Genomic DNA, 12,805 nt, shown 5'->3' with positions numbered 1-12,805 from the left:
AAAATTTCACATCAAAGACATCGATCTTTAATTTCTAATTTCATTTGTTCAGCACACACACACACACACACACACACACACACACACACACACACACACACATGTCCTCACACTTCTTGACCTATAGACCAGACCGGTAGACGTGCCCGGCTTATTTACAGATGCAGGAGGTTCCTGAGACAGAAAAGTTAGCTCATCACTTGAGTCATAAAATCTCAAAAATGGTGTTAAGATTATGTGAGAAATACATCATTGCTTTGCAAGAAAATTTCCAGTGATTTTTTAGAGCAGTTGTATCTCTTTATCACCTATGCTTTATGGCATGTACTTTCTTGCGATAACAAGATAATCTACATTAGGAAAAACATATATTGTGTTAAGAGGACCAAATATTTATTCTTTCCAATACATAGAAAATAAATACATTCAGATATTTCCACATTCACTTGGGCGATTGCAAAAGCTACTCTGGGTAGAAAAAGGGGAAGACGTGAGCTTAAACCTCTTCTGAGGAGTCTAATTCAGCGATGGCGTAGTAACGGGTAGGGGCGGCAAGGGCCACAGGGGCCACAGGAGCAGCAGGGGCGGTGTAGGCCGTGACCTGGAGCTCTTCTGAGGAAGAATCCAAGCCAGCACGAGCTCGGGCGGCGTCCTCCGCAGCAGCAAAGGCGATCTGGTCCAGCACGAACTGAGGGATTGGGTGGGGGAACGCGGGAGCCACTGGCAGGAGGTCAGACTGAGGCTGGTAGCCGTTCTCGTTGGCGACGAACTTCACAACGACGGGTGTGCCGTCAGGAGCAATGTACCTGTGGAGTCGTAAGAAAAAGAGTTGAAAGTATTTCTCTCATAGAACTGGTTCATATGTATTGAATATCAAATCAATCTTAAGTCATAGAAATTACTGAAAAAAGAAACAATTAAAACACTTACGAGTACTGTCCAGCCTTCGTGACAGCGCCATCATTACCGTCAGGGGAGCCAGACTGGGATAAACTGATGCCGTTGCCAGTCTCTACATCGTAGTTGTACCTCCCGTCCTCCAGGTGGATGCGTTCGTCCTTCAAGATCGGCACCACCTCAACCTCTTCACTGGAGTCTGCGGGCAGAGCACTGTAGTGGACTTGTGCCACTTCGACTTCCTCGCTGGAGTCTGGAGGAGGAGCACTATACTGGACGGGCGCTACTTCGAACTCCTCGCTAGAGTCTACAGGATGACCGCTGTAGTAGACGAGCGCCTCATCAGATTCCTCGCTTGAGTCTTGAGAGAGGGAGTAATAGCCGTACTGCGGGGCAGCAACGGCCACAGCAGCAATGGCAGCGAGGATCACCTGCAAACCAAACATCGAATCATTGATCGCGTCAAATTTCCTGATCGAGAATCTATTCATTATCAGAGTTAATGCAAAAGATGATACAAGAAATTCTGTATCAGAAAATAAAACTAATAGAAGTGGATCATATAACTGGCTATACTTACAAACTTCATGTTAGCTGTACGTGTTTAGGTACTGATGGCTGAGCATCAACACGGTGTCTTATATAGTGACCATAGACCGCCTGGCCACTTCGTAACCATGACCTTGCTCCTTCCCATACATAGTCCCTTTCTCACTAGTAAAGGCTGTGTTGTCCAGTTTTTCTAGGCTCCGAATCCTGTTTTGTTTGGAATTTTTTTCACTAAAGCTTGGTCCTCGAGGTCAGACAAGGGTCCCACTGCCCTTGATGGAAATCAATGTAAGGTGTGCAGGGTGTGAATTTAGCTTTCACAATTCTCATTCTGAAGTTACATTTTGACATAGATTCTGGCATTACTGCATTCCGTGCCGCAGTCTTCACTGCGAATATGATTAACAGTAGCTGCGTTTTCTTACTGATCCCTTACGTTCAATGATCCTACATCCTAGATTGCTACTTGTCTGACTAGTATATTCCCTATTACATTCTCTATAAAGAACATTGTATACCACAAGATTAGATTATACATCAACTCGATTTTTACTTGTGTTACTGTGACAGTTGAATATTATCATACTCTTCTCATTTGTACGTAGATGTTGAAGAAATGAGACGTGGCCTTGATGTACAGCATTTTCGAACATTCTAACCCCTAAATTCTAGAGTATTAAGGTTTTCAGAATTATGAGTACCTGCGTTTGGTCGATTAGAATGTCTAATACAGGAACCAATCTGGAAATCTTAACTTCTCAAGTTGGTATTATGTTATCTCCCAAACAAAATGCTATGGACTACATATTCTCTGGGATCTTTAGAAGTAATCTATAGTCACCCATTCAATTTTCCCTTAGTTTGACAGTCGATGCATTAAAAGTTTGCGATGATACACTGAACAAGTCTTTCTTTAGGTTAAACTCTTTCATTCCAAACACTAAGTTTAAGGTAGAATGGAATACAGTGATATACAGAATATATACCTGCAAACTTTAGGATCAGAAAATCTATATGAAATTCCAACTCAAGAAACTAGGATTTGTTCTCCCGTAAAGCATTACATTAGGCCAAAATAAAGCTATCATAATGCTAAGATTCCTAACACTCAAGAATTTAACAACAGAGAATCTTTGAAAAAGAAAAGACCACATGTTTCCTATTCATAGATCTATATACAGGTAATAAAACATAATAATATCTAATTATTCTAATAACAAAAGCAAATGTCTTCTCAGTGAATACCAAAGAATATCCCAGGAAAGTATTCCTAGAGCATAAAATCTTCCTCGCAGACGGTGTAATGAGGTATATATGGGTCAACATGGTCATACCATAGGCACTAGGGTCCTTGACCCCAAAAAAGCAATTACTTAAGGTCACGAAAACTACATTATTTTCGATCACTGTTTGTAGTGTGGATTACTTTATGGGAAGGAGTGATTTCTCAATTCTGTATGAGCCAAAATGTAGCTTTCTGTTGACTTAATGTCAATATATAGAGACCCATGGTCCTGACTGAACTACAACCTTGAAACTGCAGGAATCCCACAAAAGATAAGATCATACCCTAATAATGTGAAATAGAATCATCTGTCTCATGTCTCTTAGGTTTGATTTTTGGGCGTTTACCTCACACTTATATGTGATAAAGATTTAGTATGTCTTAATGTATCTTTTTGTACTTATACATACACACATCACATCAAGATTTTACAGATATTCAGTGTATGATAAGAGGATTATCCCATCTACGTCATAAACTGAACAAGAAACAACAGGAAGAGTAAGAAGGAACAGTTGATGGGAAATAATCTGCTACGATGGATTTTCCAAAGTTTTGACCATGTATGCTTTTTTAAATCACGCATTTCCACAGGTTTAATGTAATCTATAACCATAATGGAAATATAGACTTAAAAATCATTTCCAGCCTACAAAAGTAGATCTATATCAAATAGGAAAGCCAAAAATGGTAATCAGGAGTCCGGTGGTTTATTCACGTAAATACATTTAGAATAAATAATTCATATTTCCACATTTACTGAGAAAGGCCGCAAAAGCTGCTAGGCTTTAGATTAGGATGGAGCTTAGTTCTCTTCTGAGGAGTCAAAATGAGGGCTGGCGTAGTAATGGGTGGGTGCGGGGGACAGGGGCAGGGACGATGGCGGTGACCTCGACCTCCTCTGAGGAATCCAAGCCAGCGCGGGCACGAGCGGCGTCCTCCTGAGCAGCGAAGGCGATCTGGTCCAGCACGAACTGAGGGATTGGGTGGGGGAACGCGGGAGCCACTGGCAGGAGGTCAGACTGAGGCTGGTAGCCGTACTCGTTGGCGACGAACTTCACAACGACGGGAGTGCCGTCAGGAGCAGTGTACCTGTGGAGTCATAAAAAGTACAGTCAATAGATATCTATCACACGGTTCCCAAGTTTCGAATGTTAACCATCATCAAATCAGAAATACTTTAGAGAAGCTGATACTTACGAGAACTGTCCAGCCTTGTTCACAGCGCCATTATCACCGTCGGGGGAACCAGACTGAGATAGACGGATGCCATTGCCTGTTTCCACTTCGAAGCTGTACTGTCCATCCTCTTCGTGGACGCGAACGTCCTTCAAGATAGGCACGAACTCAACCTCCTCGCTGGATTCTGTCTTGTAGTGGACGGGAACCACTTTGACCTCCTCGCTAGAGTCTGCAAGTCGAGGGTTATGGTGGACGGGCACTACATGGATCTCCTCGCTGGAGTCATCAGGCAGGGCGTAGTAGTTGAACTGAGGGGCGGCAACGGCCACAGCGGCTACTGGCAGCGAGGATCACCTGCAAATCAAACGTTACTAGAACTGTTGATCCTGTTAGACTTCCGAAACAATTTCATTCAATTTCACAATGAACATACACTCTTTGAAAACTTTTAGATCGGCGTATAAAGCCAACAGTACAGCAGTAAGTATTGTCCAGTACTTACAAACTTCATGTTGACTGTGTATGGTTGGTACTGATAGGTAAGCATGTGCACAGCCTCTTATATAATGCCCTTACACTGCCGACCAACTCACGACCATGACCTTGCTCCCCATCATTTGTAGTCCTTCTCTTTCCAGAGGAGGCCGCCTTGTCCAGTTTTTCATGGCTGCAACTTTTTTCCTGCGAAAGAATTGTTGTCATGGTCAACACTCAACCAAGATACAGCCTCTCAACTGAAAAGAAAAAATCTGGATAACTTGAAAGATGAATAAATAAAGATATGAACGTTATCAGTTATGGAATAAGAGAATGGAATTGCGTAATGAAAGGATAGCGGACTTTCTGAGCATTTTGCTGGTAAACTAAGAAAGCTCAAGATCAAGTAGGAAAAGCCTGGTCTCACAAGGGACGTGTCTAGTCCTGTCACAGGAGTCATTCTTGTCCGGGGGAAAAGACATCGACTCTGTACTCCTGTCACAGGAGATAAGTGAGATTCTAATCCTACCATAGGAGACTCTTGATGCTCTCCTCCTGCCACAGGAGACTAGTGTGGATCCAGCTATCTCACACTAGAGACTGTCATTGCATACTGTGAGAGTAACCCTCCAACAGAATCCAGCAGTACGATTTCTCTTAGATGTAAGTATTAGACGAATTGTAGTTCAGCAAGAAACAATACATATCGTATCATCTTTACTTCGTCACTGGTAAATCCTTCCTTTGATAATTGGTGCTATTCGTTGTTCATACTTCTTTTAAACCTGTATTATACCTTTAAGATACTAAGGTAACTTAATGATGTAGTTACATCTAGACAGTGATGGTTTCAGTAAGAGATTCTATTTCTCCTTCAATAAAAAGAATTGGTTGAACCATGAACCACTTTCATGCTTTACATTTCCGTCAGTTTTCCTAATCTCCGTTTCCATGTCTTCCTATATTTTTGCAGCATTTAGCTGATTTCAGTCATTTATTTACTTCTGATTAAATGTACTGTACTATAGCAAACCAATATGATGCGATAAGTATATATTGATATACATATTTCCCTTCCCAGAGACAAACTTTACTCTTGAAATGTTTATTCTAGATTCTTATTAATGCATCATCAGGAACAAACGAACAATGACACTACTTGTACACATTCATTCTCTAGCTGTCATATAAAATTGATCAAAACCAAAGCCATCCATCCCACAGCATTAATAGCATGTCGCCACTCACATACCATATCAATTAAATTTCACGTATTAATAAAGAATTAAGAAAACTACCCCTTTATCTTTTGCCTGTCGTATCAGGAGACTAATAGAGGTGGAATCAGGTTCCTACAAGCAAAGCCAAAGACGTTTAAGCTGGAGTGTCCACATGTGTGTGGTTGCACCCGGGAAGAAGATATGAGAGATAAATGCTATGTTGACGAGTAAGGCCTGGCTGTTCTTGCTCAGAACGAACCAAAGAGAAGGTAAAGGTGGAAGACTGGTTTAGGAATATCAAGGGAGTGAAGTTTAGAGTTGGTGGAAGGACAAGACTCTTATCACTAAAGAATTCTAACAACAATCGTGAATGGAAAGAAAAGAAAGATTGGATCATTAACGCCGTTCACCACACGTAACTTCACCCAAGACAGCAATCTTCCCTTGAGGCAAAGGAAGGAAATATATCCCCAGCGCAGAATGGTCGTCATTACCTTTTCCTTAAGCATTCATATTTGCTGTCGACACCGTAGTATTTTGGAGACAGGCTAATCCACTATGCAGATGAGGAGCTTTAGGATTATGGCTCTTGATCTAAATATCCCTACTATCACTTCACAAATCTTATCAATGGCAAACTTTTAGCTGTCAGGCTTTCACATGTCTTATCTTGTTTCTTCCTAGGGCGCTGCTTGTCTCATTTGTCTTTTTCCTGTCATTTCCCTTTCAATGTTTGAGCCATCTGAGCCCACTTTCATATGGGCAGAAGTTGAGTCACATTTATCATAGCTAAGACCTCACGTGTACTGATTGCTAAAACAATGATAACTGAAAGGGTCAGAATTTTGTCTCGACTTGTTACTATATGGTTTTTTTACTTCATGTATATTTCCTTAGGCTAGTCTGGAATAGAGCTTAAACGGGTAGGAAATACAAAAGTGGTATTTAGGAATTCAATTCTTTATTCTTTTTAATACATAAGAAATAAATAATCTTAGATATTTCCACATTTACTGAGCGCAGGCAGAGGTGTGTGGGAGCTTAGTTCTCTTCTGAGGAATCAAAATGAGGAGGGGCGTAGTAATTGATGGGGGCGGGGGCAGGGGCAGGGACGAAGGCGCGGGTGCCGACCTCTTCTGAAGAATCCAAGCCGGCGCGGGCACGAGCGGCGTCCTCCTTGGCAGCGAAGGCGATCTGGTCCAGCACGAACTGAGGGATTGGGTGGGGGAACGCGGGAGCCACTGGCAGGAGGTCCGACTGAGGCTGGTAGCCGTGCTCGTTGGCGACGAACTTCACAACGACGGGAGTGCCGTCAGGAGCAGTGTAGCCTGTGGAGTCATGAATGTTATATAGTCAACAATATTTGTTACACGTTTGGTTCGTATGTTTCATGTATCATGCTTCTTTAAATAGAACAAATTCTTTAGAGAGCTTAACACGTACGAGTACTCTCCAGCCTTGTTCACGGCGCCAGTATGACCTTCGGGGGAGCCAGACTGAGAGAGACGGATGCCATTGCCAGTCTCCACTTCGAAGTTATACCGTCCGTCCTCTTCGTGGACGCGAACGTCCTTCAAGATAGGCACGAACTCGACCTCCTCGCTGGAATCTCCCCTGTAGTGGATGGGAGCCACTTGCAGCTCCTCGCTAGATTCTGCAGAATGAGAGTCGTAGTGGACGGGCACCACCTGGAACTCTTCGCTAGAGTCATCATGCAGGGCGTAGTAGTTGTACTGTGGGACGGCAACGGCCACAGCGGCTACGGCAGCGAGGATCACCTGAATATCAAATGTCAATATAATTTAGGTTCACTAGTACATCTCCAAACTGAAGGTCTACTCCCCTTCAAAATTATCCTCTAAACATTTCCAAAGTCTTTCCATCAGTAACTCGAACCAATAGAGCAGGAACATGCCTTGCAGTACTTACAAACTTCATGTTGGCTGTACGTGGTTAGGTACTGATGGCTCAACACCTGCATCCCATCTTATATACTGCCCATAGACCATGACCTTACACCTCACCGCGTTCGGTCCTTCTCTTTTTATTTGGGACCGAGTTGTCAACTTTTTCCTGGCTGCAGCTCCTGTTTTTAAGGAGAGTTTGGTCTTCGAGGTCAGGCATTCAGATAAGAGATTTGTACCAAATTGCTACATGTTTCATGATGATATATATTCAATATTTTACATATGAAAATGAACTATATAAAGGTTCAATTCAACATATTTCTTATCGCAAGAAAAATTCATAATTCTTCTAAGGATTTTAAGTCAACTGTCATTGCATACTACGAGGACTTAGCATCCTATGGAACCCAGCAGTTTAATGATGCTTCTTAAGTCCTTAAACATAATTAATAGATGAAATATGGTTCAGCAGGGGACAATACATTCAGTATAATTTTTTTCGTTACCTAGTCAACGCCAAATCTTCCTGTGGTAATTCTATGATATTGTGGTTTTACAGTGTACCCAGTCGGTTTTATAGATTATCTACGCTTTTTCTTAAACCTATGAAATACCTTTAAGACACTAAGGTAATCAAATGAAGTTACATCTAAATATTGAAGGTTTCGGATGAGAAAAGATTCTATTTCTCCTTAAATAGAGAGCAGGTTAACCCATTACCCATTTTCGTGCATTATATTTTCGTTAATTCTTAAAATATCTTCTTCCATGTCATAGATTTCTATTCAGAAATAATGACAAGAAAAGATATCAAGACATTAACTAACAGTTTTGACGACCACGTCTAATCATCCTCCCTCGTCAGGGAAGAGAAGGGTTATACATAGTTTTCCAAGGTCAGGCATTAGAATGTTTCGGTTGTTAATTACTATGTAAATGAGTTTCATAGATACCTTTATAGATAATACAATAAACAAATTAATCAGTAGTAAATTACATTTTAAAAGGTTACATATGAAGTGAATGTCTCCCTAGATGAATAAGCTTTACAGTTAAACACCTTATTTGTGTTAACATGAGGAAAATTAATCCCTTTATCGGAATGAAAGCTTATCTCTTAAGCGATATCTGGTAAAGTTTTCATAATCTTGTGTCCCCGTAAGTGGTCAATCGTTATCAGTATAAGAAGTAATGAAGCAATGGAGGAGAGCGAGGTTGCCTGCCAGAAGTGAAGGCAAGGACGCTGGCATGATGAGTGGTGGTGGTGCTGTCCATTTACACGTAAATGTATATGATTTGCTTTGTATATACGGAGGCCTTGACCTATCAAAGTACTTCATGTCTGTGATTAAATGGTAGTTGTTTTCAAGGACATAAAGGATAGAATACAAGTGAAAGAGACACTCATTACCCTACTATCTCCATACTACATTAACACCTCTACTGCCCTCTACCCTACCACTACACCAATACACTGATTGCTGTATCATCCAACTCAAGACTTTGACCATAGTGCCACACCCCTATTGTTACCTTCAGTGTCTTTCTCTAGTACCTACTCCCATACCTCGCTACTCTATCATAACAGTAATCAACAACAGACAGCTGTTCCCGTTACTATCCTCAGTTACTTTGTTATTCCAATACTCTCACACCCTCTCAGATATCCCTTTTCTTATGCCATTCCTTTACTCAAGTACCGTACTCAGTCATCCCCCATGTTACGCCATTCTCAGTACTGGACCACACCCACCACTACGCTCACGGCAATGCCAACTCCTCTCCTCCGCGTCCCCAACCACGCTGCCACCCTAGGTGTTGTACCATTTCCAGTCCTCCTCCACATCTTCAACTATGTTACCACCACTACTCTTACAGACCACTACACTGCCACAACCTTCTTACCACTTAGTATTACAGCAGTGAAGCTGTAGACTATCATAGTATAAAAGCGACAAGAACTGTACAAAAAGCTTAACCATGATGAAAGGTTATGATGAACATAAGACTTCTTAGAAAATATGGAAAACTCACATATTTTTTCACACAAGGGTCAAAGACTGGAACAAACGTATGAAGACTAATTGCAATGGATGTAGTTAATCATTCATACTTATGAATTGAGGTAATGACATTCTATTTGATGAGAAAGGTTTAGCAAAACGTTTGTCGACTCTACCAAAGAAGTTGGCCAAATAGCTGACGAAAAGGCATTCCATTCAACTGACAAATATGATTTCATAGGAATTAAGTTATTGGACAGTTAAGACATCTTTCGTGCGAATGAAGAATACGAACAGAGAAGATAAATAATATTGCATGTGATCATGGTGGTGTAAGTAATTCTGCATCGTATACATGTATCATCCGAGAAGGGGAAATCATGGGAAATATTATTGTGCTACAGAGAACGGGTTAAGGCAGATATCTTGAGGTGGGTTTGGTCATGGAGGGTGGTTGCATGATGATAGGCTGGCACAAGAAAACATACATCTGAGCAAAATGGAAGGAGAGTGAGAGGAGGAGAACCGACATCCTGCAAAGGGAAAGGGAGGCTATGTATCAAGAGGGGAGCCCAGACAGGTTTTAAAGGGATAGATCATGCTTGAGAGGCTTTTGTGCCGTGGCTGTATCAACGGTTAGAATAAGAATCAAGTTAAGATAACGGAAGATATGTCCAGATGCTGCTTCTCTCTCTCCAGAACAAAGGAAGGAACTTATTACGAACTCTTATTCCTCCTGACATTACTTTCCAGCTTAAGATTCTGAAACGATACAGCCACAGACTTCTTAGTCAATGTTCCCGGAGGCCGATAGCATCCCTCAACATCAGATGCTGTCTCACTATAGTAAAAAGTGGACGCATTTCATTAGACGACATGAGGTAAGCAAATGTTTTTGTACCTCACAGGGGTAAGAATTTACATATACCAGTTTTTTGACTATATTTTACATAGCAAAATCAAATGAACTCCACGTGCAGAACAGATTCGAAGCACGTTCGAAGGTCCGTGATAGGGCTACTGGGGTAAATGAGTTGGTTAAGATCAGGACATTAGACTCTGGAGGAGGTGAACTGTCAGGTGTAATGGTAAGACTGAAGCAACAGTATCTACCCGACGACAAGGAACATGAAGCATGTAAATACACTAATTCTTGTACTTTGTGCTATATTCGTTGAGCTATGTTCATTGTACACATTGACCTGCTGTATTGTGATTAAACATACACATAGAAATGCAGAACTGATTCTGTCAAAGGTAATTTTCGCCAACGTGGCCATCGCCGCCCTCAAGTACATCTATGGTCTCCTGGATGATTGTGTCCACGAGGAGGCCGGAATGTAAACTAGGAAGTGAAGACTGGCAATAGCATCATCCTGTCTCAAATCCAGCTCTCCAAGTGCTGACCCTGTGAGCGCTGTGGTCAGGGATGAACAGTTTTCGTATCAAAAATTTGAAGATAATCTTCATTTTACAGTGAACATAGCCACTATAACAGGATTAAAGGTAGATAGTTAGAGTGCAGCTATTCTTCCAATCATCCTCTTCAGCTACACTGCTCTTGACTGCACCTGCAGTCATTGTGAAGTTTGTTGCTGACGAGAACGGGTACCACCCCAATCTGACCTCCTGCCAGTGGCTCCCTAGCTCCCCCACCCAATCCTCCAGTTCGTGCTGAACCAGATCGCTTTCGCTGCTCAGGAGGACGCCGCCCCTGGCCCCGCCGGCTTGGATTCCTCAGAAGAGGTCGAGGACACCTCCTTCCGTCACTGCCCCTGCCCACTACTGCAGCCGAACTTAGTAACAATTGTATTGCGGTAATGTAGATGCTTATCAGTTGAATATCAAGTAGATAACAACATATAAAATTCTTTCTATCTGCACCTCAAATCCCTACCATACAATTTATGGATCAGTAAGATTTATCTAGAATGTTATTAAGTGTTGATAGCCCATTGCTATTCCTTCTATCAAAGGAAAGACTAACTGGGCACAAATACAATGGTGTGAATATAATGAGGAAAACCAATGAAGAGAATCCATTTTGACATCTTTATATGAACCTTTTGACCATTATTTTTCTTTCAACTTTGAATGTGGTCTATTCAATTATCAATCAATTTTGAATATGATACGAGTGGGAGGTAATTCCCGTGTACACCTGTAAGCCTGTAAAGGAATGCTGCTAGAAAATGGGTTATTCATAACTGTTTTATGTATGATTCATATACTCACAAAGCAGGTATGTAGACGCCATTCTGATTTCTACAACATTCGTTGGTTACCAAGACGTCCAGAAACGTGACCAAATACACTTATCACTACACATTCAATAACACGTGAAGCAACATAGTGCTGAGCAAATTGTATCCCAAAACGTATCAAGACAAATGACGATACACAGTTAATGACACAGAACAATGATATAACATATCATGTAACATAACATATTTATGTGTGTATAAAGACTAGACTTACTAATCGACAGTCAAAGAAATTTCAAGCATTTCAAGCATGAATTTTTCTGTTTCGAAAATTGGAGTAAACTGTTCATAGAATGATTTGTTATATAACAAAATTCACCTCAGTCCAAAGTGCATGCATAATGCTACTGTTGTGTTAAATGAAGCACAGGAAACGCTCGACTAACGACCATCAAATGATGCCACAAAATTTAGTTGATGATTAAGTTTCTATCTCAGAGCCATATGAAAGATGATCACACATCGTAATATGAGAAATCGTGGCAAAGAAAACAATGCTCGGAGATCCAGAATCTGACTTAAGACTTGTTCATGAATACACTGATGCCTCCATAACGAGATAACACAAGAAAAACTTGAACAAAAACTAGACAACATGGACACATTGTAGCAATATAGAAACAGTAACTTTATGATTATGGTTATGCATGAATTAACAGACGAACGTTTAGTTTTTGTCATAACATTTCGAAGATTGTAAATCAATATAAGATCTCCGTGAGACGATCAGGGGACTACCTAGTGTCTGTGGTGACGTCCGAGACCTCGCCCCACAGCAAGAAATCTAGACGACGGGAAATTCTCCAGGACTTAACAGTCTTCAGATTTCTCCTGTGTGAAGAATCCCCTTCGACTGCATCTTGTGAGAGCCTTATCTTATAAAGCTCAGGTGTGTCGTGCCTTGATGAAAAGCAGGATTAGATAGTCTTTAGAATGACTAAAAAGCAAGCAAAATATGACTCCCTAGTGCTCGTAGTATGAATGCGAAAACTGAATTGTGAGGAAATGTTTATCTACTGTG

At 41.2% G+C, this 12,805-nt stretch overlaps 3 protein-coding genes across 4 annotated transcripts in view; all 3 read right to left on the bottom strand.

Annotated features, from left to right (window-relative positions):
* LOC139747524 (cuticle protein AMP1A-like) overlaps positions 1–12,805 on the bottom strand; it is a 126,296-nt gene that overhangs the window by 84,192 nt on the left and 29,299 nt on the right. The gene's annotated exons all lie outside the window — the stretch shown is intronic.
* LOC139747532 (uncharacterized) lies at positions 383–1,517 on the bottom strand. The gene is made up of 3 exons (XM_071659934.1): positions 1,478–1,517; positions 931–1,328; positions 383–806 (listed from the first exon to the last, which is right to left on the bottom strand). The coding sequence occupies exons 1-3, from the start codon at positions 1,484–1,486 to the stop codon at positions 497–499; spliced, it is 717 nt and encodes a 238-aa protein (XP_071516035.1). The 5' UTR covers positions 1,487–1,517; the 3' UTR covers positions 383–496.
* On the bottom strand, positions 3,493–7,581 carry LOC139747533 (uncharacterized). Of its 2 annotated transcripts, none has more exons than XM_071659937.1 (3): positions 7,540–7,581; positions 7,054–7,388; positions 3,493–3,823 (listed from the first exon to the last, which is right to left on the bottom strand). In XM_071659937.1, the coding sequence occupies exons 1-3, from the start codon at positions 7,546–7,548 to the stop codon at positions 3,556–3,558; spliced, it is 612 nt and encodes a 203-aa protein (XP_071516038.1). In that variant the 5' UTR covers positions 7,549–7,581; the 3' UTR covers positions 3,493–3,555. The 2 variants fall into 2 exon arrangements, with proteins under 2 accessions (XP_071516038.1, XP_071516036.1); XM_071659935.1 differs by lacking the exon at positions 3,493–3,823 and adding an exon at positions 6,555–6,937.

The sequence above is a fragment of the Panulirus ornatus genome, chromosome 69 (genome assembly GCF_036320965.1).
Source record: "Panulirus ornatus isolate Po-2019 chromosome 69, ASM3632096v1, whole genome shotgun sequence".
Taxonomy (NCBI): domain Eukaryota; kingdom Metazoa; phylum Arthropoda; class Malacostraca; order Decapoda; family Palinuridae; genus Panulirus; species Panulirus ornatus.
This window is presented reverse-complemented; position numbering and strand designations above follow the sequence as displayed.